The 26,238-nt window shown below is 30.3% G+C and overlaps 1 protein-coding gene across 5 annotated transcripts in view; it reads right to left on the bottom strand.

Annotated features, from left to right (window-relative positions):
- FER (FER tyrosine kinase) overlaps positions 1-26,238 on the bottom strand; it is a 234,035-nt gene that overhangs the window by 115,004 nt on the left and 92,793 nt on the right. For 2 of the 5 annotated variants that reach the window (XM_074281925.1, XM_074281926.1), the window contains 2 exons: positions 21,933-21,980; positions 13,476-13,679 (listed from right to left, as the gene is read on the bottom strand). The exons of 1 other annotated variant lie outside the window; for it this stretch is intronic. In XM_074281925.1, coding sequence (XP_074138026.1) covers positions 13,476-13,679; positions 21,933-21,980 — 252 coding nt within the window. The remainder of the gene's footprint in view (positions 1-13,475; positions 13,680-21,932; positions 21,981-26,238) is intronic. 2 more of the 5 variants (XM_074281927.1, XM_074281928.1) reach the window with 1 other exon arrangement.

The raw sequence follows: 26,238 nt of genomic DNA, 5'->3' as shown, positions 1-26,238 counted from the left end.
ACACAATGGGAATGCAAAATCACAGAAATGAAGAACAATCTGGAAGAAAAGAAGAAAAAAGCAATAAAGAATACATGTTCTCTATGTCCAAAGGGCTATAAACTGTGCATACCTTTTGATCTAGCAGCATCCCCAAAGAGATCATAAAAGGAAAAGTATAAAAATGTTTGTAGTAGCTCTTTTCTGTATTGACAAAGAACTGAAAATTGAGTGGATGCCCATCATTTGAAGAATGGCTGAAAAGTTATAGTATAAGACTGTAATAGAATATTATTTTATAAGAAATGATAATTAAGCTGATTTCAGAAAAGCCTACAAAGACTTATATGAACTAATACTAAGTGAAGTGAGCAGAACCAAGATAATATTTTGCACAGGAACACAAGATTATATGATGATCAATTGTTATGGGCCTGGCTGTTTTCAACAATTCAGTGATTCAAGGCATGTCCAAACAGACTTATCATGTGCCATCTACATCCAGAGAAAGAACTATGTAGATTAAATATGAATCAAAGGATAGCATTTTTACCTTTTTAGTTGTTATTGTTTATTTGCTTGTTTCTTTCCCCTTTCTTGTATTTTTTATTTCCTTTTTTACCTGATTTTATTTATTTATTTATTTATTTTGCACAGCATGAGGTATATGGAAATATGTTTAGAAGAATTATGCATGTTTAACCTAGATCAGCTTGCTTGCTTGTGGTCTTGGGGAGGAGGAGAGAAAAATTTTGAGCACAACATTTTGCAAAGGTGAATGTTGAAAACTATCTTCACATGTATTTGGAAAAAAAAGAAAAAGCTATTTGGAAAAAAAAAAAGAAGAAGAAGAAAAGAAAAACCCAAGCTGAAAGGACCTGCTCCGAATATTCCAATAGAAGCACATTTTACAATTCAGAACAAACAGGATATGAAGCTATATAGAAGACAGAAATAATAGCCAATTTATGCCTATCTTACTCATTTCTGACTCAAATTTATAAAAATTCAAGCCAATCCGCAACTGATAAATGGTCAACGGATATGAACAGACAATTTTCATATGAAGAAATTGAAACTATTTCTAGTCATATGAAAAGGTATTCCAAACAACTATTGATCAGAGAAATGCAAATTAAGACAACTCTGAGATACTACTATATACCTCTCAGATTGGCTAAGATGACAGGAAAAGAGGGGAGGGGATGTGGGAAAACGGGGACACTAATATATTGGCGATGGAATTGTGAATGGATCCAGCTATTCTGGAGAGCAGTTTGGAACTTTGCTCAAAAATTTATCAAACCGTGCATACCCTTTGACCCAGCAGTGTTTCTACTGGGTTTATATCCCAAAGAGATGTTAAAGGAAAGAAAGGGACCCACATGTGCAAAAATGTTTGTGGCAGTTATCTTTGTTATGGCAAGAAACTGGAAACTGAGTGGATGTCCATCAGTTGTTGAATGGCTGAATAAATTATGACATATGAATGTTATAGAATATTATTGTTCTGTAAGAAATGACCAGCAGGATGATTTCAGAGAGGCTTGGAGAGACCTACATGAACTGATGCTGAGTGAAATGAGCAGGACCAGGAGATCATTGTACATGGCTACAAGACTATACAATGATCAACTCTGATAGACGTGTCTCTCTTCAACAAACCAGTTCCCATTGTTCAGTAATGAAAAGAATCAGCTACACCCAGAGAGAGAACTATGGGAAATGAGTGTGAACCACAACATAGCATTTCCACTCTTTCTGTTATTGTTTACTTGCATTTTTGTTTTCCTTCTCAGGTTTTTTACCTTCTTTATAGATCTTATTTTTCTTGTGCAGCAAGATAAAGATGTATACAAATATTGTATTTAAATATACTTTTAAGTGGCGCAGTGGATAGAGCACTAGCCCTGAATTCAGAAGGACCCGAGTTCAAATCTGGTCTCAGACACTTAACACTTCCTAGCTATGTGACCCTGGGCAAGTCACTTAACCCCAGCCTCAGAGGGAAAAAATAAATATACTTTTAACTACCTGCCATCTACAGGAGAGAGTGAGGGGGAAAGAGGGAAAAAGTTGGAACAGAAGGTTTTGCAAGAGTCAATGTTGAAAAATTACTCATGCATATGTTTTGTAAATAAAAAGCTATAATAAAAAATAAAATAAAATAATACCAAAAAAAAAAAAAAAACAAAGAAAAAAAAAAACAAAGAAAGTAAGAAAGAAAGAAAGAAAGCTGTCTTCTTAGTGAAAATAAATCTCCTATGCCATAAACTTCAGGTTTGCGGATTCTTTCACAAAGACTCTGCGACGTAGACCAGAGGGGATCTCTCAAGTCTCAATTCTCATACCCCAACAACTCTATATTACAGATTCCAAGATACACTGTGTTTACAGCGAACAATTCCACTGAAAAAATAACAAAATCTACAAGTAACCAGAAGCAATTTCAAATTTTAAAAGAATCACAAATATGTGATACCAGCACTTTTATGAAAGCAAAAAATTAGGGGGGAAAATAAATACCCATTAAATTTGTTGTTCAGTTATTTTTAGTCATGTCCAATTCTTTATGACTCCATTTGAGATTTTCTTAGCAAAGGTACTGGACTGATTTGCCACTTCTTTTTCCAGCTCATTTTATAAAGGAGGAAATTAAAGCAGAACAGTATAAAGGACACAGAGTTAATAAGTGTCTGAAGCCTGATTTGAACTCAGGAAGATGAGTCTTCCTGACTCCAGGCCTAGCACTGCCCATCAAATATGGGAGACTAAACAAATTGTGGTGTATAAAAGTAATGGAATATTAATGTCCTTTAAGAAACAATAGCTATGATGAATAAAGAGGGTCATGGAAACATTTATATAATCTGATGTAGAGTGAATTAAACAAAGCAAGAAATCAAGAGACACAATGAATATAAGATTGTAAACTGAATAAACAATCAAAAGCAAATGTTAAGAAATTGCAAACAGAAAAAACAAAAAAACAAACAAACAAAAAAAAAGGCTCCAAAGAAGAGATATGAGAAGACACTTCTACCTCACTACTTTACAAAGGATGGTTCATGAATATATGACACTACACATGTTTTCAGACTTTATCTTCTTATTCTTCTTATTTTCTTAAAAAAAAAAAAAAAGGAATGGCTTTTGGGAAGAAAGGGATATTGAGGAAAAAATATGATGACGTAAAAAGCTATATATATATATAGATATAGATATAGATATAAATATATATACACATATATGTGTCAGTATGTATATTTAAAAAAAAAAGAAAAAGAAAGCATTATAGGAAAGACAGAGTAAAAGAAGTGAATGGGGAAAGGGAACTGGAAGATGTTGGAAAACAAAATAAAGGAGAGTTTACTCATAAGGAAAACAATTTCAAAATGAAAATTATGAAAACATTTAAAAGGAAAGAAATGTTAAGAATCTGTGATTGGAGGCTGAGTGAGAGAAAGACAAGAGAAAGTTAACTGAAGATTGTGATATCAGTCTTCATTAATCAAGAACTCTTCTACTATCCACAATTATAAGTAATAACAATAACAGAACTTATATAGCACTTTAGTTTGAAAAACTAGATACAAATATTATCTCACTTTACTCTTAAAATAATACTAGGAAATAGATACTATTATTATCTTCATTTTACAGTTGAGGAAACTAAGAGGGAGAGAGGTTAAAAGTCTTGCCCAAGACACATTAAATGATAAATGTCTCAGTCTGTATTTAAATTAGGGTCCTTCTGATTTAAAGTTTAATACTATACACAGAGTCATCTCATTATGTCAATAAGTGTCTTTTTCATATTATTTTACTGTAAACCACAATTCCCACAGTTAATTTTCTATCACTGTTTTACTATGCAGTAATATTCTATGAGGTAGCTAGGTGGCATAATAGATAGAGCTGAGCCTGGAATCAGAAAGATTTGAATTCAAATCCAGCCTCAAACTTTCTTACTAGCTGTGTGACTCTAAATAAGTCCTTTAATCCTATTTGCTTCAGTTTCCTCATCTGTTAAATGAGCTGCAGAGAAATGGCAAACACTCCAGTATTTTTGCCAACAAAAATTCAAATGAGGTCACAAAGAGTTGGACACTACTAAAAACTATTAAACAACTAATAATCCATTAATTTAGCTATCACAGTTCATTTATTAGACATATATTTTCATATTCATTTCTATTAAACATAATTTTTCTTGTTGGTGTTCAAATCTATTTTTATCAGAGATAGGAACTGCCTTTACTGATGCAGATGGATTCTCTTTGCATGAAAGGTAGACGTGTATTCTTTAGCTATTTTAAATGGAATTTTTCCTTCTATTTTTCCCGTGTTTGTTGGTAATATATAGAAATTTCAATGATTTATGTGATTTATTTTATGGCCTGATAATCTGCCAAATAGTTCATCAGCAAAAAACTTTAATTTTGTTTTTCTTTTATGCTCATTCCAATCCAAGGAAATTATTATAACTTTATTGCTAACAATAATTATACTAAGTATGCCAGAATTACACCAAAGAGAAAGTGTAGTGATATTCTTTTATTTTCCTTATCTTATTAGAAAGTCTTCTAGTTTCTCCCCATTACATATAATAATTACATATTACATATAATAATACATATAACAATTACATATAACACATCTTACAAAACTTTTATAATTAAGGAAAGTTCCATTTATTCCTATGATTACATTATTGTTGTTGTTTAACAAAAATGTATATTGGCCTTTATCCATTTTTTTTAGCCTGTACTAAAATAATCATAAATTAAACATTTTATATAGTTATATGATTAATATAGCAAACTACATTTATGATTTCTAAAAATTTACCCTATATTCCTGGTATTAATCCTACTTGGTCAATATATATTTTAATGATATGTTGCTCTAATCCTTTTGCTAATATTTAGTTTAAATTTTTTCTATCTTTCTCAGGGATAACAATCTATAGTATTTCCTCTTCCTTGCTTTTGAATTTTCCTGGTTAAGTGTCATGATCTATATAATGGAAAAAGGTCCTTTATTTTCCAATTTCTGTAAACAATTTGTGTCATATTAGGATTAATTGTTCTTTGAATTTTTAAAAAAGATCACTCAAAAATCCATCTCTTTCTGGACTTTTTTCGGGGAAAAGAAGTTAAATTATGAGTTGGTCAATTTCTTTCCTTTTTTTTGGAAACTGGGTTCCATGTTATTTTGTTAATCTGGACATTTTATAGTTTTGTAAATCTTCCATTTCATTTAAGTGTTCAGTTTTAGTAGAATACAATTAGGCAAAATAATTTCTAATATTATCCTTTATTTGTTCCTAGTTTATGAATTCCCTCTTTTCATTTTTGATAATGATTATTTGATTATCTTCTTCCTTTTTTGAATTAAATTATGTAATGACTTATATATCTATTGTTTTGTTTAAGCTACTACATTTATTTATTTATACCATTTTATTTTACTAGAAATTTCATTAATCTATGACTTTACAGGTTTTCTATTTTGGTGTTTCAAGTTTTAAAGTTCGTTTTAGTTGTACATGTGCTTAATTGATTTATTCTTTTTCTCTTTTACTGCTGAAAATGTTTCAAATTATAACTATTCCTTTTTATATTGCTTTGGCTGCAGTCCCCAAATGTGGCATGTGGTTTCATTATTATTACTTAATTAATGAAATTATCTGTTATATCTGTGAATTGTTCTTATACCCATTAAATTTGAGGCGTTACAAGTCTCCAATTGACTTATAATTTTTTTTCTTCAATGGCCTTTTACTGAACAAAGTTGATAAAAGATATGTTTAATATTTTACATTTTTTTAAATTTCTCTGAGGTTTTCATGACCAAACACATTGTCAATTTTTGTAAAGGTGCCAAGAACAATGGAAGAATAAATTAATTCCTATTTATTCCTGTGCAATTTCACATTTAACTTTTCTAAAATTCTACTTAAATTCCAAAAACCTTTGAATAGAAAATGCTATTTGCATCAAGGAAAAAAAGTATGGAAATTGTTTTTTTTTTTTTTCTTTCATGCTTTTCCCCTCATATTCTGATTTTTCTCTCCCACCATTTTTCATAAAGCAATGTGCATCCTAAATAAATAAATAGATGAATGTATGGGAAATAAATGAATAGATAAGATTCTACTTAGCACCTTAAATTCTTGTTCATTTTTTCCTTACATCATGCAAGTATGAAAGAATTGCACTGAGTCCATTCCTCTACTCATTACAATTTAACTATTTTTGCTTGTCACTTATTTATCTTTTACTGAAATATTTAAATACTATATCATTCAGGGTCTATATTTTACATTGTTCATTAATCAATATTCATAACATCTTTGCAGCCTTCTTGTTCCTCTCTATTAATTAAGCCTATTTTAGCTTTTGCCTTGTCTGAATTTATGATTACCACATTTATCTTTTTAAGTTCTGCTAAAGCTTAATCAATTTTGTCCCATGCTTTTATTTTAATTCTCTCTCTCTCTTTTTTTTTACCTGAGGCTGAGTTTAAGTGATTTGCCCAGGGTCACACAGCTAGGAAGTGCTAAGTGTCTGAGACCATATTTGAACTCGGGTCCTCCTGAATTCAAGACTGGTGCTCTATCCACTGCGCCACCTAGCAGCCCCAATTTTAATTCTCAAAGTTTTTATATCTCAAGTGGGTTTCTTAATAAGATATTGAATAATCTAATCTGCAATACTCTTTAATTTTATTGAGATAGAATTGCAAATGCATACGTACATATATTTATATATATACACATATATAGATATAAAGAGAGGGAAAAGGGAAGTGGAGAAGACAGAGATAGAGAGACAGAGACAGATAGACAAAACAGACAGACAAGAAAAAAGGAGACTAGAGTGCCATATTTATGATATCTTATTTTTAAATATTTGAAGGACTATCATGTAGCAAAATGATTGGACTTATTCTGCTTGATAGTAAAGCACAGAAATAGAACTAAGTGAAAGAAGTTTGCAAAGAAATTCATTTCAGTTTGATATGCAATGAAATTATTTATTAGGAGAGATATTAGGAAATAAGTTCCCAGAGAAACTAGAGTTAAAGGACTGATCTTATAAATGGGACTATCAAAAAAATACATACTTCTCAGCACCACATGAAACTTAGACAAAAATTGACCATGTACAAGGGCATAGAGAATTGAAAACAAATGTAAAAGGAGAAATAGTTAATGTATCCTTTAGAGACTAAAATACAATAAAAATAGAAATTGGTTCAAGGATCACAAACAAAAGATACAGACCAAATGAAGACTTAAGAATGAAATCTTAAATAACAAGTAGGTCAGAACAAATGAAGACTTAAGAATGAAATCTTAAATAACAAGTAGGTCAAAGAACAAATCATAAAAACAATTAATAACTATGTAAAAGAAAATTATAATGATGAAACAACATACCAAAATTTCTGGGATGTAGCTAAAGCAGTCCTCAGGGGAAAAATCATATCCTTACAAACATACATTAACAAAATAGAAAAAGAGAGGATTAATAAACTGAATGTGCATTTAAAAAGTTGAAAGGTAAAAAATAAACAAACCTTAAATAAGCACAAAAATAAATATTAAAAATAGAGGAAAAATAGATAAAAACCCATGTAAATGATAAATAAAACAAAAAATTAGTTCTTTTAAAAGTCCAATAAAATTGATAAGCCTTTAGGCTAATCTTGTCAAAAAGAAAACAGAAAATCAGATTTTTAAAATAGCAAATTACCAAGGTAAGATGGCAACAAAATCAGAAAAATAAGAATAATAATGTGAACTTACTATGAACAGTTAAACTAAGAACACAAAAAATAGGATACCATATAAAAATATTAAATATACAAAGTATCAGAAGACTAAAGAGAGATATTTTAAATAAGCCTATCTTGGAAAAGGCAATATAGATCCTTGATAGAGGAACTATTAAAGGAAAAAAAAAATCCGCATTCTTATAAATTCATAGAAGAACTGTATCAAACATTGAAAGAACAGTAAAAACTCATATTTCACAAATTATTCTGAAGAATTTAGAAAAAAAGAGCCCTACAAGAGATAAATATAGTTTAAATTAAGGAATGACAAAACCCAGAAAGAAAACTTTGGCCAATATCATTAATAAATATTCACTAAAAAAATTTGAAACAAAATCCCATGTAATACACTATAGCAATTTATCTAAGAAATCATTCTTTATGATCAAATGGAATTTAAACCAGTAATGGAAGGATTGTTCAACATTAGAAAAACAATCAACATAATTAATTGTATTAAAAATCAAAATCACATGATTTTTTCAATAAATGAAGAAAAAGCCTTTAACAATTTTATACTAAAAAACTCCTACATAGCACAGGCATAAAGGAATTATAAAAATATCATAAAAAACATCTGACAATCTATCATAACTTTTCCCAGTAAATACAGGAGTAAAACAAGGATGCCCACTCTCTCCATTATTATTTGATATAGTTCTGAAAATACTAACAATAGCAATAAAACGAGAGAAAGAAATTAAAGACAAAGACATCTAAAGAAGAAATTAAAAGGTCCCTTCTTGCTAAGGATATGATGGTTTACTTGGAAAATCCAAAGGAAGAAGTTTACTGAATTAATGTTTTCTGCAAAACTGCAGACTACAAAATAAATACTCGGAAATCTTTATAGATTTCTAATGTGAAAATGACAAAACACAAGAACCAAAAAGAGAAAGACAAATTTCATTCTAAATAACTTCAAAACACAAAATATCTGGGGACTGACCTAACTGACCTAACAAAGCACATAAATGACTAATATATTACAAAGTGTTCCTTAAAGAAATTTAAAACAAAACAAAACAAAACAAAAAAACAAAAAACAAAAAAAAAAAACCCAGTTAAATAGCTGGAAATATTTAGTGATCATGGCTAGAACCTGTCAATATAATAAAATGAAAATGCTATCAAAATTAATTTACACTTTTAATTCCCATGGCATAAAATGTTAAAAATTCATTTGGAAAAACAGATCGGAAAGGGGAGAGAGAGTTGAGTAGGTAGCTATTGCAACAGTCCAGAAATGTGGTATTGAGAGCCTGCACCAATGATGGGTTGGCAGTGTCAAAGAAAAAGAAAATGGCATATTTGTACCCTTTGAACCAGCATTGCTGTTATTGGGATTATATCCCAAAGGAATACTAAAGAGCGGAAAGGGACGTGTATGTGCCAAAATGTTTGTGGCAGCTCTTTTTGTTGTAGCTAGAAACTGGAAGTTGAATGGATGCCCATCAATTGGAGAATGGTTGGGTAAATTATGGTATATGAAGGTTATGGAATATTATTGCTCTGTAAGAAATGACCAGCAGGAGGAATACAGAGAGGCTTGGAGAGACTTACATCAACTGATGCTGAGTGAAATGAACAGAACCAGAAGATCGCTGTACACTTCAATGCTGTATGAAGAGGTATTCTGATGGAAGTGGATATCTTCAACATAAAGAAGATCCAACTCACTTCCAGTTGATCAATGATAGACAAAGAACCCAGAGAAGGAACACTGGGAAGTGAATGTAAATTGTTAGCACTACTGTCTATCTACCCAGGTTACTTATACCTTCGGAAGCTAATACTTAATGTGCAATAAGAAAATGGTATTTACAAACATATATTGTATCTAGGTTATATTGTAACACATGTAAAATGTATGGGATTACCTGTCAACGGGAAGAGGGAATGGAGGGAGGGAGGGGATAATTTGGAAAAATGAATACAAGGGATAATATTATAAAAAAAAAAAAGTGGCATATTTGAATGATATTGCAAAAAGGTAATAGTTCTGTATTAGGTGTTTCAAAAGGCCTTGGTATAATTTTAATCTAGTAAAGATTAAGTCCTTTAAGTTTAAAATCGCACTAAGAATTTTGAAACACTATTATAGGACAGTGAACTTTACAAAATAAAAATAAAAATATAAATTCTTTGGCTCAAAAGACCTCAGCCTTTATACTTATCTTTTCTTTCTCTAAACACTCTTCCTACATAATCCCATTCTCCTCTGTTATTTCCACGATTATTTCAATACAGATAATTTCCATATTTTTTGTCCCTACCTCTGTACTAATTTCCAGCTGCCTATAAAATATCTCTATCCATATGCCTCAAAACTTCAAACTCAACTAAAGGGAGCTCAGTGGAATAATGGAAAAAGTAGTGGGCTTATAATCAGAACAACCTGAATTCAAGTTCAATAGCCTTTTGCTATTATTTAATCTTTAACCTTTGTCTGCCTCAGTTTCCTCATAAAATGGAGAAAATAGCAACTTACAATTATTATGAGGATCAAATGAGATAATAGTTATAAAGAGCTTACTTAACCCAATTCCTGATACATAGTAGGTTTTAATAAATACCTGAAATGCCCTTTTCTTCTTTTCCCTTTAACATTCCTAAAACTGAATTTACCATCTTCTTTTCAAAGATTCACCTTCTCCCAAATTCTTTATTTCTGAAAATCCCCTTCTTCCCTCTATAGCTATAAACTTTGCTTTTTCTATGTCATATCCTGTCAGTTCTTTATAAAACATGTTATCTTACCTCTTCTTGCCACTCATGCCATCAAACTAAGTTCAGGTCCTTATTACTCTTACCTCAAATATTATAAGTTTCATGAACTAATCTCCTGATTTCTTATTTTTTTCCTTCCAGCACAACCATAATCCGACTGCCACAGTAATTTTTCTGATGTATATCATTTTTCTGTTAAAAAAATTTTTAATACCTTTCTAACTACTAAAAAGAACAGAGAATTCTTTACTCAGGTATTCAAGGCCATGCACAATCTGACTTCAATCTATTTTTCCAGTCCTATTTCAAATTATTCCCTTTGACAATTATGGACAAACTGAACTAAATCTCATACTCCCTCCCACTCCCTCTGTATAATTCACAAGACATTCCACATGGAATAAATCAAATGTTCATGTTCTATATGGAGGAGGAATTCTTTAAACATCTGATTACTGAAAGCTTTAAAGACCCATCTTCAAATATTAATGCTTCTTGAAATTTTCTCTTATTCCCCTAAGCAGAGGAAATCTGTTCTCATTGTGAGTTCTCCTATCTATTCAATCATATCAATCATCACCACAGTTAGTTATGTTGAGCCTCTATACCAGTAAAAACTGTGACCTTTTGAGTTCAAAGCCAGCCTTTGATATTTATTCCCTAATCAAGATGAAGTCGCTTAAGCATTCAGGACCTTTCTTTTCCTCATCTATATAATAAGGATAATAATCTTCATACTACCCTTTTCATACAGTTATTTTGAGTGCTCGATAAATATTGATTTTAAGTCCATGAAGGCAAGAGAGGCTGATTTGCAGTCAAAAGACATGGGCTTGATATCAGACGTGGCTATTTAATATCAGCATAATCTGCAGTCAGTTGCCATAAAAATTCTTTTGAGATCCTCTTAGTGCATCTTTATGAGTATATCTATTAGTGCATATTTGCATCTCTATATTTCCAATCATGCTAATTCAAATGATCACATCTATATTTGAACTCGCACCAGGTATCCTCAGAAGAGAGCTTAGCAGATTAACTGAATAGCACTTTAAGTTTTACAAGGCAATTTATCTATTATTTTATCTGATTCTCATAAAAATCATTACTATAACAATGTTAAAATGCTATCACAATATATGATGAGGTTGTTCTGTTATTATTATTCCCATTTTACAGATAAGAAACCTGAGGCTAAAAGAAGTTAGACAACTTGACCAGGATCATATATCTAATAAGAGACTGAGACAGAATTTGAAATCAGGCATTCCTGGCTTCATGTTTAGTATTCCATTGTTAAACTACTTAGATATCTCTAATAATAATAGAAAAGTTGTCATTATCATTACTTTTTACTTAATCTCAGACAAGTTTCAGTACAGATTTTTAAAAGAAGTAATTTAGTAAATAACAAAACAAAACAAAAAAGCATTTAGTTTGCTTCCTAAATTGTGGTTTGGTCTGCTAATAATCTCATGCTATTTTATTAATAATAAAAACCAAAACAAGTTTCAAAAACACTATCAAAGGATTTTGCTATGACCACAAGGAAGAACATCACTGTTTCTAAATAAAATCTAGTAGGCCTTCTTGTTCTTTTCTAAACAAGAAAAGGATGCAAATGTACCCTTATTACATCTAAAATACATGGCAGATTTAGTGTTATAAATAGAACATAAAAATCTAAGTTCAAATATGAATAGAACACAAAGATTAATAATTGACATTAAACCAAACTGGCCATATAGAATGACCAGAAAGGTAAATTTCTATGTACATATATCTCTGATCAGCCTGTACATATATCTCTGATCAGCCTGTACATATATCTCTGATCAGCCTGTGATTAATTAGCTCAGTGGCTTTTATCAAAGAGCCATGTAGGGTAAAAGTTATGGTTTGATTACATGTAGATCAAATTATTTTGTTCTATTCCAAGGACAAAGGCTACATATAGCATCAACCCAAAAACTACCCATTCAAACAAATTAATTTAATTCAGCACAAAACATTTATTAAGTGCTTTATGTGTATAAAGCACTATAACAGAGATTAGGGAAAATGCAAAGATAAATGATATAAGAAATACAAATAAATAAAAATAAAGAATGTAGTGAGGGTCAAACCCTCTACTCAGTATAAAGACAGTAAGATAGAAAGCTAACTGGACAGACCAGAAGATGGCAAAATAAAAGGCTGTAGGTAAATACAACTACCTTTATGAAAATCTCCAAAATATTAAGAAACATACTACAAGAAACTAACTAAATTAAAGGTAGAAAATTCAAGGAAAAGAAATTCAGGAAAGAAAAAGCAAAGGACACAAAAGGAAAAAAGCTATCAAAAGACCACAGTATTTCCCCTCTATCCCAATTCTTAAGGCTGAGGGGCTTAAAATTTAGGACTAAAGGCAAGAATCTATGGATACTATCTTTTCCTGGATGGCATCCCAATATGTACCTAAGGGCTGAATGAGAGATGACAATACTGAGGCTCAAGAAGTTAGAGAATAAAGTTAAATTTGAAAATAATAATAGGTCATCAGTAACAGAGTCACACCATATGCAAAAGTATAATCAAAGACCTTCAACTACCAATAGAAATTAGTTAAAATTCCATGAGAATAGAAAATAGCATAGAGTTTGAAGAAAAGTCATAGCATAATAAAATTCCTAACACAATTAAGAAATGCCCTGGGTATAACATGGATATAAAATGTTAGTGAAATTGTAGAGCATCATTTAATTGCTATGAAAAACAATTAAAATTAACTTAAAATAATTATTCTACATGGGTACCTCATATTTATTAAAATTCATTTGTGACTCCAAGATTACTTTCTAGTATTAATATAGGAATCTGTCAGAAACTACCCATTATTATATTATTTTATATTAAAATAAACTTCAACACCAACATACATCAGCAAACTGTATAATAAAGTGTCTTCGCTGTCCATCTGAAAACACAGACAGGACATATTCACCAGGTTTCCCGTGACTCTCCCGAACCAAGAAGTCTCCTTGTTGCTTTAAGAGTTCCTGGGCTTCTATTCTGGGAATTGCACCATGGTACCAATCCTGTTCTACCAATGGCTTGTCACATGCTGATATTACATCACAGAACTTGAATAAACATTAAAAAGAAAAATAAATTAGAAGAAATAACGTTACACTTTTTTCATTACAATGAAATTACATTTCATTACAAAAATACCTTATTTGCATTTTTCATTGATGGTCTAAAACTTCCCTAATACTTTTTAGAATGAAAGTGACTGCTTTACATATTATTTTTATCTAAATAAAATTAAGTATTTTTAAGAGTTATAAAGAATCTCAGAGGTCATCTACTTCATTCCCTAATTTTATAGATTAGAAAAATGAGACCTAGAAAAGTTAAGTGACTGGCCTAAAGTCATAAAGTTCTGTAAAAAGTAGTAAAACTGAGATCCAAACCCAGATACTTTGAATCTAAATCCTGAATTCTTTCTATTATATAATGTTTTTAATAGACATCTTCCAAAAAGTTTTATTTGTGTTTTTAGTAAGATAACTCCAAGAAATTCTACACTTTTAAAATTCTGCTAATTAAAAAGTCAAAAATATATGGAAAAATAATACCAATAATACTGATTTTGTTCAACAATATTGATATTAAAAATTATAAAATTTAGAATTTTAGTTAATACCAAAAAAATTAAAAATATTCATCATAATATACACTTATTTTTACTTATAAAGTTATATTAGTTATTTTTTGCATAATCAGTTCAATTTATTGTATTATATATTATCTATGCATTCCAAGGCCAAGTTTTCCTGTCGATTGCAAACTGTTACTGCTTTATCTATTACTGCTTTTAGAGATGTCTTGTCAAGGATTCACCACTATTTTCATCTCTATTAAGATTTCTTATTGTTGCCAACTCTGTAATTTGTTTGTTTTCATTCTTAAAAAGCTACCACATAAAGCCAGAAAAAAAAAAATCTTGAAAATGAAAAATCTCAATGGTTAATATTAGGCAAAGCTTCAGAAATTTTGAGCAATTCCTAGAAGACAAGATCCCAGCTAAAAAAATAAAATAAAATAAAATGTCTGTGATATAATACAGATACTAAAATTCCTAGGGTTAACAATACTTTCTTGACATAACTCTAATTTGTGGTAAATGGAATCTTACATTTTCTCACACAAAGTCAATAGATTTGAAATTTTCATTTAGTTAAATGGAGGAATACAGAATAGTAGACAGAGAACTGGCCTTGAGGTCAGGAAGCCTAAGATTCAAATTCTACCTCTAATACATACAGGCCACTTAAACCTCACTATTCTAGCCAACTCTGTAAGACTAAGTTGCAAGAGAAAATGCCAATCTAAATTAATAGAGGGAATTTACTTATTTAAGTGAAATATCACTGAAATCATAGATTGATATCTATGCCCTATTTTATTTACATATATACATGAATGTAAAAAACTTTTCAGCTCCATATATACCCATGAGAGACTAAACACAAGCCATTTAACCTCCTAGTGTCCCTAAAACTCTCAAAGATTAAATTTGAGAGGATTTGCAGGTTTGCAAGATTAAATGAAATTATGACATTTGGAAGTTACTGACACAGATGAAATGATTCAGATTAAATCTCTCATCCTTCTCCTCCATTTTATAATCCATTGCTGCTGGCCCCCCACCATAAACATAGCCAAAATAAAAATAATAATAATAATAATAATAATTCCAAGTATGAATAAAATAGCTAAGAGTAGCATTTTCAACAGTTATATGTGGAGAATAAATCTTCACCAATTAAAACATGCATTTAACATAATCATGTGATTAATATATAATTAAATTATAAAATATATCTAATAAGGGAAAGGTAAAGCTAATTTAAATAATGTTTGTTAATGCAAAATTGAGGAGCATCAGAGACTTTAAAATTTTGAAAATGGGTTTTATAGGCTAAACAGTATGGCAGAAAGACCATTTAATTATAAAACATGGATTAAAGACCCTGCTTTGAAAATGATTCCTAGTTAATCTCAGGCAAGTTAATTGACCTTCCTGCAACTCAGTTTCCTCACTTGTAAAATAAAGATAATACCCAATCCATAATCATATTCTCATAAAATTCTTATTTAAATAAAATTATAATGGAAGTGAAATTTCTTTTTAAGATTTACAATATGGCCAAATAAACATATTATCTTCATTGTACAAGAAGTTTTAAGCTTGCCTATAATCTTTGTATCATTTATTTTAAAAATATATTTTTTCTCAGTTACAAGTAAAAACCATTTTTCATATTTGTGTTTTTTTTAAATGTTGAGTTCCAAATTCCCTTCCCCCTTCTTGAAAATGCAAAACAAATATAACTTGACAGATTATGCATTGCACCATTTCTGATATCCAAATAAATTAGGATGTTTCCCCAAGGGATCAATATTTTCCATCTGAAATGAATAGTGCAACAAAACTTAAATTCAGTTCATTACAGCAATATTCAATGTAATGTATTATGGAAAATGCACTTGAAAGTGTGCTAAGTTTAAGAAATCTTTTCTCTACCTCTGTATAAAATATTTTTAAATCTAAAAGTGTAGTTAAGGGTCTCCACAAAATTCTCCTAATATAATACTTTTCTATTTGGCCTTTAATGAAGTGATCAAACCTAGTTACTGGTACATTTAAAATTAATGGTTTGGGCCATTTTCATTGCATAGAAAAGGCAGATGGTTTTTTTTAAAGCCTAAGAATTATGTCCAATAGGACCCTAGAGGAAACTTAAATTTTGTGCCTTCAAATAATATTTACTGAGCATACATATGGCTAAATGTCTCTACATTTACAGATAGTAGGGAACTCTGGGTAAGGTACAAGACCTTCAGCCCAGAGGGAACCTACTGACAATGTCTGGTTTGACTCCCCATTTCCTTTTGATGCTCTCACCTTTCCTGACAAGTCAGGGAGGGCACGACCACTTCCCTTTGGTGTATTCACCCTTCCTGAGAAGTCAAGGAGGGCGTGACCATCTATGTTCTACGTGAAGCAAGGGATACTTACAGTAAAGAGGCATTTACATAGCAGGGTGCTTATAATTAGTATTTGCACAGTGTGCTGTGGTGATATAATGCTACCATAGTTAGCACTTGCTCAATGTGATGTGATGATATAATGGTTCTCTAATTGGCACATGTCTGCTGTAATGATGTAATCATACTACGGTATATAAGGGCTGAGAGGATTTGAAATAGACACTCCGTCTTTGACCATTTTCATAAGTCTCCTGCCTCCTTCACTCCTCTACCAAGGGAGGTACATTTTGGCACCCAAACAGGATCTCAGAAGGACCCTACAGCTAAATATTTTAAAAGTTCACATTTTGAAAGGAAAAAGATTCTAGAATACTTCTAATTATACATAATTTATTTTAATTGGATTTATAACTCTAAACACTAAAAATTCAACTGAGCCTTTATTGTCCTCTAATTTGATTTTGTGATTTATTATATAGGAATCTTTCAATTGAAGCAAATTATCCAATTAAACTTCACTAATTTTCTTTTTTTTTTTAAATTTCAAGCCCTTTTATTATTAATAAACAAAAATAAACTGGTTATTACTTTAATTACTTTCTTTTAAATGAATGATATTTCTATATATTTTTCACTTAAACTAAAATTTTCAATTTGGAAAGAATGATGATAAATTTAATATTAAATACAAATACAACTCAACTTTTTTGTAAACAGTAGTTTTAATGAATAAAATTCAACTATTAAATCATTCCTTCTATCTACGTCATGTTTATTTGGCCATTTATTCCTCACTACTTTTTATTTTACATTTTTGTAATTAGAGGTTACTCTGTTCTTTTGTTAACCTTTAATCCCTCAGTTTCTTCATATATTCATCAAGTACATTTTTAAATGAAAAACTGGCTACAGAAGTCTTTCTATTTCAATATAAATTTTGAGAAATGTTATTTTTAAAAAATGTATCCAAAGAATGTTTTTAAGGAAGAACCAAAGGCCTAGTAAAGGATGGAATACTGAGATTTTTATAAATGGGAATACAATAAACATATTAACTGAATAACCTGTGATTTAAAGTTCAGAATTATAAAGGGTTTTTTTTTCCAAACTGGTTAAAATGTTCCTTTTTTTCCCAAGTTTTAACTATCAAATCTTAATGAAAAAAAATTTTTAATGTAATTAAAATGAAAAAATTCTAAGCTAGCCAATGATTCATTATAATAGGTTTAAAAATAATTTGGTCAATAAAAAAAATTTTTAAACATAATTCAGCGTATCTTTTCCCCTTTTTTTGGCAAAGGAATGCAATGTGGTACAGTGGAAAGAACATTGGATTTGGAGCCAGAAAATATGGGGTTGGATTTCTGATTCTTCTACTATATACTATTTGTGACAATCCTAGGCAAGGCAAATTTAACCTCGCTTGGCTTCAGTTTCCTTATCTACATAAAATGGGGGGCTAGTCTACATGACTTCTAAGGTCCCTTCTAGAACTAAATCTATGCTAATATGAAAAATGTTATTTAAAAAAAATTAACATAAGCAATAACATCCTAGATTCCGACATTTATTTGCCTTTCCCTTTCTAATTATATTCTTGTATGGGTAGGGAGAAGCAATGTGGCATAATGAAAAAACATAGGTTTTCTCTCAAAGGACTGCTGTTCAAACCCTCATTCTGCTACTTACTATCCCTGTAACATTAGACATGTCACCTCAATTATAACCTGACCTTTAAAATAAAAGGGCGAGACTAGTAAATCTAGATGACCTCTAAGATCTCTTCCTGCTCTATACCAAAGATCCTAAACCTGTGAAGATTACAGCATAGGGAATTCTAAACAAGAGGTGTACACATTGAATAAGCCATATGACTTTGATACCTGGTAGCAATGTGACATCTAAATACAATTTCAGAGTTTGCTTTTTTGATACTTCTTTAATCAGGACAGTTAACAACATTTTCTTCCTAAGGACAAGAATGCCTTATTTTCTTGTCTTATTTTAATAAAAGGGGTAATGACAAACTAATGTATTCAAAAAAGGACAGCCAGGATGGTAAGAAGGCCCTAAATGATGGTTAATGGCTAACGGAAATGGGGCTATTCCACCAAGGGATGGAAAGATTTAGAGGGAACTCTACTACTATACTCAAATATTTCAAGTGCTTCTACCTGAAAAAGGGATGAGATTTATTCTCTCTCTATGAAGGGCAGAAGTAGGACAACTTGGCCAAAAGATCATGGATTTAGAGTAGGAAGGGATTTGGGGATATCTAGTCCAACACCCTCATTTTACAGATGAGGAAACTGAGGCCCAGAGAAACCAAATTTGTCCAAGTTCACACATAGAATAAGCCAGAGTCCAGAGTCTAACCAACCTTCTGAACCCACAGTCAGGGTTTCTTTCCACTGAACTACATGGTAGAATAACTTCTGGTCTAAAAGGATTTTCTCTCAGAATTGCTCAAAAACAGAATTCAAAAGTTTTCTACCACAAGGAGTTTTTAAATTAGGAAGGAAATTTGATAAAATGACCTCTAAATTCACTTCCAACTCTTAAAGATTCTTGGTTTTTTAGATATTGCAAATAAACTTTACTTTTATCACTTTGGGAACATATACCTAGTTGCTTTGCTAATTAATTTCTGCTGGGAAGGAAGATAAAGTGGCCATGATCCCAGTAAATTAATCTCTTTCTTAGCCAGAGCCAATTGCAAAAGTGTTGTCCATCCTGGGCTGAAGTTTATGTAGATTTAACACATCCCTGACCAACTCAAATTTGCTTCTCTATGATCATCTTGGAAATAGAATCTTTGTCAATATTCACTTCAACAGAATTCTATATATTTTGAGGTTGGTTATAATATGATTTAACATATATAAGAATTATTCATCATCCTCAGCCCTCTGTGCTCTTAGATTTGTTCACAAAGTGTCCAAATATTTGTATCACATACATAAGTTGCGGGAGGGGGGGCCTTTCTTTTGAGGAAAGTAGATGACACTTTTCTAATATTATAGAAAAACCCTATGGTCACACTTCTAAAAAAGAAATTTTTCTCTTCTACTATTCTGGTCCTCTGAAAGGTCAATTTCTTCCTGAGGCTAATTGTCACAAGACAAGGCAGAACAAAGCAGGCAACTAAGGACTATGGTCCATACCAGAGAACAAATGGGAGGCACATTTGGAAAGCAACAAACTTTATATTTGGGGGGTGGGCTGGGTAGCTAATACAGGAAGCAAGGAAGATGAGGTGAAGAAATATACTATCTATTCTAATAAGTTCTGGTAAATCACCAAAAATGTAAGAAGAAATATGTTCAGTCTTTATCAAGGTTTAATAGAAAAGGTAATTTAAAGGATAAATTGCTTTAAAAAGTTAGTCTTGAAAATAAAGCATCCAAATTTTAAGAACAGAATGGAAAAGAATTCAAGTAAAATTCCATATATAACTCAACCAAATAATCAATTTTCAAAGCTTATTTGAATAATCATTATTTTTTATTCCTTTATTTAGACTCTGGATCAATTATTTCTTGACATTTCTTGGCATGTCATGAAATTCTAAAATAGAAAAAAAAATCACTTTGCTTTTAAAAATGAACGTCACATAGAATTCTTAGAAAGAATATGGAAGGACTGGGTAATCAGATATAAAATGGTGTTTGAATTTTAGAAATGTGAGAGAACTCCCAGTTGAAGAATAGGAATATGACTCATGAAGCCAAAAATATATTTAAGGAAAAGGAAGCCAATCAATTTAGGAAAATGATGATATTGCAAATTCAAACTATTTGGTTTAATAATTATCTGTATTAAGGTTTAATTAAATTATGAAACTCTAAGTAGCAACAGTCTCCCTTAAAAAGTATGAAAAATAATAATATTGGTCTAAACATTTTAAATGATCCAATTCTAGATACAATAAAAATTAGGAAAGGAAGCAAACTATATAGCTATCCTCAGTGTCCTCAGATGGGAACAACAATTAATAAAAATAATTAAAGGATTTATTTATATTCTTATTGTTAACTAGATCTATGTTTTAAATTAGTGTCTATCAGGAAGTATTAATGAGGCATTAATATTTCCTACATAAGTATAGGAAATAAAAGTGAAAACATTTAAATTTTAACAAATTATTATGTACAACAGAAATATTAATTGAAAATTTGTCTTTCTTGCCAAATATTATCCCTTGTAGACATTACCACCTTATTATTTTATATAATATGTAATATATTATATTCATAATATAAAGATCAGTATAAGTTAGGAAGCAAAATTCTAATCTGGGGAATTTTTATATAAACTTAAAAAAAAAAAGAGGGGGGCAAGATAGAACTTGGCCAAGAACATAAATTACCTTAAGTTAGGCAACTTCATATTTCTTTGGTTACCTGTCCTGCAGTATTCTTGTGTGACGAGACACTCTCTAGAGAAATAAATTATTTTTACCTTTCATTTCTTGTCTAATACTTCTGCTGCCAGCACATCTTCTGTTTTCCTGTGTCTTCTCTCTTTTTTTTTTTTACTTCTTTTCTTCCCTTATTCATTTATCTTTAATCCTTAATTTTTAACCTTTTTCCTCCATTTTCTTTTTTCATTCCCATATTACTTTAATCACACTTGCCACACCATTCTTTTCTTACACTTCTCTACTCACCTACCATTTTATTTTCTCTTCTTCTATATTCATCTCTCTTCTCATATTCAATATTTCTCTCCTCTTAAGTATTTTTTTGCTATTCTAGAACAATAATATATATAAATGTGGCAAAAATGAATTATTAACATTTACCACTTTGGGGAAAGCAATTCATAATCCACTTAATTGCACCAAAATCTATTTCTTATTATATTCTTGAACTACAATGAGTCAGCACAGCGTTCTTTCTCAATAGAAGAAAAAACATGCACCATTTTGGGATTTCCTAACCAAAGCACATTATCAATCTCATGTGATCTCTGTCATTTATTTTTAAGATTCAGCAGGATAATAAACAGATTTTCTTCCTCAAAGTGAGATACATCTGTTAGCCATCCTTTGTTTATCCTAACAAATATGAATATGTGCTATATAATTAATAAAATAAAACTTTCTTCTGACAGTATAAAAACTAAGTCAACTTTTTCTAAGGATGGCCATGCAAGAAAATATTGGATATGGCAGTGATTCATGATACAAGAAACTTAACTTTATATCCTCCCTTGTTTCTCATTCATTGCATCTTAGAGCCTAGGCAAAAAATGTAAATAAAGACCTTGAGAATAATAAAAGACAGCTAACATTTTAAAAAATACATAAATAGTAGCCTGAGTTAATAACATGCCTTTTTAGAGGAAGTACAAGGTTTCTCTCCTACTTTCGATGGAGTGCACTAAAAAATACAAGAGGTTTCTTATGTTATGCAAAATAATAACTCCATTTCCTATACTATGTGTGGAAACTAAATATTATCACACTGCAAATATTATACATAAAATATCTATATCTACATATATCTATATATATACACATATATATAATATAAGCAAATGTTAAAATTGCATTCATATAAAAAGACAAAAAATATCTTAAGGGATTATCATATTTCATATCAGAAAATCATATCTTTCTTTTCCTCTACATTTTTATGTTAAATTGCAAGGCAATAGAAATCTAAGGTGAATAACATTTATATCAATAAACTATAAAATGAATAAAAGTATTAATTAATAAAGTATTATTTCATTAGTTACATAAGTATTTTTCTAATGTCTCAAGTATATATAGCAGATTTGTCAAAAATGTAAGCTCATTAAAGAATTCTTCAAAGAGCACTCCTAAATTATAAACCAAGGGCAAATTGACATTATTAGGCAAATCACTTTACTTTTCAGAGTCTCAATTCTTTCAGATGTAAAGAGATGGAGGAGTTCTATAGGAAACTTAGCAAGTAGGCCAATCAATAATTCATTACCAAAAAAAAAAAAAAAAGAAAACACTTGTAAACAACAAAATGTCTATTTAAATAATGCAAGGATACATTATGTCATATAATGATGTGAAACAGATTTTATTACATATAGCATGATCTTAATAGAATCTGTTTGAAATAAATTCTGAATGCTGTCTTCAGAGGGTGCTTAGAAACTGATTTCTACTTTAACTTCTAAGGAGTACTCTTTGAAAATCAGCCTTCTGAGGGTCTTTCTAGGTTTCCAGGGGCCTAGTAACTAATCATATTTTGGCACACTTGATACTTTTTAGAAATATATTTGTATAATATATAACAATTTTTAAAAGACCAGTCTATCACAAAAATAAATATTAATTCTTTATAGATAACTATAATTTATATTTTATTTAACCTTAAATTCTTTTAGTCTCTCACTATGAAATTGATCTAAATATTCATTTTATGCTTTTAAAGTTAGATACAGATTTTGAGTCTCTTGTTAGACAGATGAATTTATATCCTGAGGAAATTACTCTGATAATTCAGGGCTTAGGAGTACTTTTATTTGAAATAATTCACAAAATTTATCTAACTGTTCCACTCCATTTTGTTAATTCAGCGTATATTCTTTTATAGATTATAACACTTAGCCTCAAAAGCTTTTTAAATTCTATCTATCCTTTTTATTAACAGAACAAAAGGTTTGTTGCAAAAGATGCTCACCATTTTTATTGATGAAGCTTTTATTCACATATAGGCAAATGAAGGGAATCATTTTTCAGAATCTTTTCTAAAAAGCCCTTTCAGAAAAATCTTCTTATAAGCACATAAGTTCTTCCTGTACCCCTTTTTTATTAATATTTATTGATAACATACTTTTACTTAAAATATAAAAGTAAGTACTTATGAAGTAAGTTTATGGATGACATGCTTCACATGGAAAATAATACAAAAAGAAAATTTTATAATTGTTTTTGAGTCTCAATAGGTAGATTAGTCCTAATTTAAACTAATTACTAACTGGTAAAATTTCAGTAAAAATATCTTACATGACTTATAAAGTAATATCTTAATACTGAATAAAAATAATTAAAAATAAAGCCATCTAACTATTTTTTCCTATTCTGGTATAATCTCCCAAAGAACATTTTTTCAATAAAACATATGTAGCAAGATCTATAAGACTCATAACTACTCAGATTTTCTTTTGTTTCATAAGACAGACATTTATTTTAAGGAAACATTACACAATAAGGTAATTTTATACTATTTTTCCCTGAATGAATATCAGTATTATGTCCAAGCAAAAAGCTTCCTCTAAACTTTTCTCATACTGCTCCTATCATTTCTTTCTTTTAAATCGGAAAAAAAATTATCAAAGTTTAATAACTTTGAGTAAGTTATAATAATTAATTTTATATATTAATTTCTGATCCATGACTCCATTACACTATACTATTTTCAAAGAAATTACATGGGCACTGCTACAATTATTTTAAGCTCTTCATTTCAATTTGCTTCTTTTTTTTCTTCAAAAACTTTATTTGGCTTAAAATTTGGCCTTAATATATACATACATATGTGTGTGTGTGTATTTGTATATAATTAGGGTAGTTGTGTATACATGGGTGTGTGTGTGTGTGTGTGTGTGTGTGTGTGACAGAAAGAGACAGAGAGACAGACACACACAGAGACAGAGAGAGACACAGAGAGAGGGGGGGGAAGAGTCAGAGAGAGAAACAGAGAGGGAGACAGAGACAGAGACAGAGAGACAGAGAAAAGGAGATGAGGAAGATAGGAAAAAAGGGGGAGGGAAACAGGAGGAAAAAAGAGACCCCAGGATGTTGTAGTAAACAATTGTCAGAAAAAGTCATCTTCTAAGATCTTTAATGTTTTTTCTTAACTTAGCTCTCAAATTATTTGGAATACCTTTTTGTATAATGTTTTAAAATTGAAAAAAAAAAAAAAGGTTTACAATAGTCCAAGCAATTTTACAAATGCTAATCTTTTAATATTTAACAAAGTAAAATTAAAACGATAATCTTTGGGGGAAGGGGATATTGTGCTAAGATGAACTGTCATTACGCCTAATACAACTAAAAATGAATACTTAAATCAAGATTACTTATCTTTAGCTAATACTAATAATTATGATAGTCATAATAAATACAAGCTAATTATATAGTTCTTTAAAGTTTATAAAGCAAGTTCTACATATGGCCTCAATTATTTTAATTTAAGAGATCACTAGATGTATCAAATAATTGAAAATCTTAGGGCATTTATCTGATCTAAAAATGGAGGGCTTTTATCTGTTAGAAAGATATCACTTATTATCCTGGCTATATCAAGAAAGTAAACATTTCCCTAAATTCTCAAATGTATCAAGAGTTCTGTTCTTTTTAGAAATATGATTTATACTAATAGAAATTTTAAGGATTTAAAATTAAAATGGGAAACACTAAAGGGAAATTGATATATTAGCAGTATACATTCATTTTGAGGATTGCAATTCAATTAGACTGATATAAATTGAATTGTACTTAAATGATTGTCAATATATGTGCTAAAGATTACTTTAAGAAAAATTATTTCATTTATCACTTCCTAGCTGTGTGACCCTGGGCAAGTCATTTGACCCAACTGCCTCAGGGAAAAATGATTGGAATAAAATGTAGAAGATTTAAAAGTTATGTTTTTATAATAGTAATTCATTGGCATTGCAAATAAGAGGTGTTACATACTATATAAGAATGTAACTCAGTAGATTATTAATATATGATTTCCCCTGTTCTTAATTTCCCAATCAGCTGCCCTCCTTTGGATTTCTTCACTTTGTTCCCAAGAATCTCATCATCCTGAAAGATTGATCAGATATGGTACTCATATATACTTAGCTTCCTCTTATCCTAGAATGCTTCTGATTGGAAGATTGAGCCAAGAAGTCCTCTCAAAATTTCACTAGGCTTTAGCTAATGGAACCAACTACTTGTTGGATAAACTGACTGAAGACCTCTCATAAGGATATGGCTTCCACCTATGCCCTAATTGTTTCCTGAGACTCTGCAATAACAAGTTGAACTAATAGCTAAAAAGCTGCAGGTGTTCAATTTGAATGAACATTCCCCTTTTAGTTCCCACCAACTCTTAATTAGCATTTAAGCACTTCTTTTAAAGGTGATGTTGGTTTGGGGAATTCAGGTAAGGAAATTCTCATTTGCTTGTATAGCAGTTCTCTAGGGAAATTTTAATTAAGAATTTGTTACTTACTAATATTCTTTTGTTTTTGGGATAGACATCTTTGTTTAGAGAATACTTCCCCCCCACAAAGAAAGAAAATGCTGGGGAAGGGGAGGGAGGTTGGGAGCTTCAGTGTTCAGTGTCTATTTAATCTAGTGTTTTGCGGTTTGTGCTTTGCACTCCTCTACTGACAACTTGTCTGCTGGGAGTTCTCCTTTCTTGCAAACTGTAATAACCCCCTTTTGCTTTTCTTGCTCTTAGCATCTCTGATTTTAATTTGGGGTCACTGTTCCACACACTGTAATAATGAAGTGGCAGAAACTATTTCTTTTGAGGCTGACACATTGTATATTATGTCTGATCTCTAATGTAGGTTTGTTTTTCTTGAATCAAAATTGAGTAATTTCTTTTTAAAAGTAGTAAATTTGGAGAGACTCTAGCTGGGATAACATCTTAA

Source organism: Sminthopsis crassicaudata, chromosome 1 (genome assembly GCF_048593235.1).
Source record: "Sminthopsis crassicaudata isolate SCR6 chromosome 1, ASM4859323v1, whole genome shotgun sequence".
Lineage (NCBI taxonomy): Eukaryota > Metazoa > Chordata > Mammalia > Dasyuromorphia > Dasyuridae > Sminthopsis > Sminthopsis crassicaudata.
The sequence above is the reverse complement of the archived record's forward strand: the minus strand, read 5'-3'. Positions and strand labels throughout refer to the sequence as shown.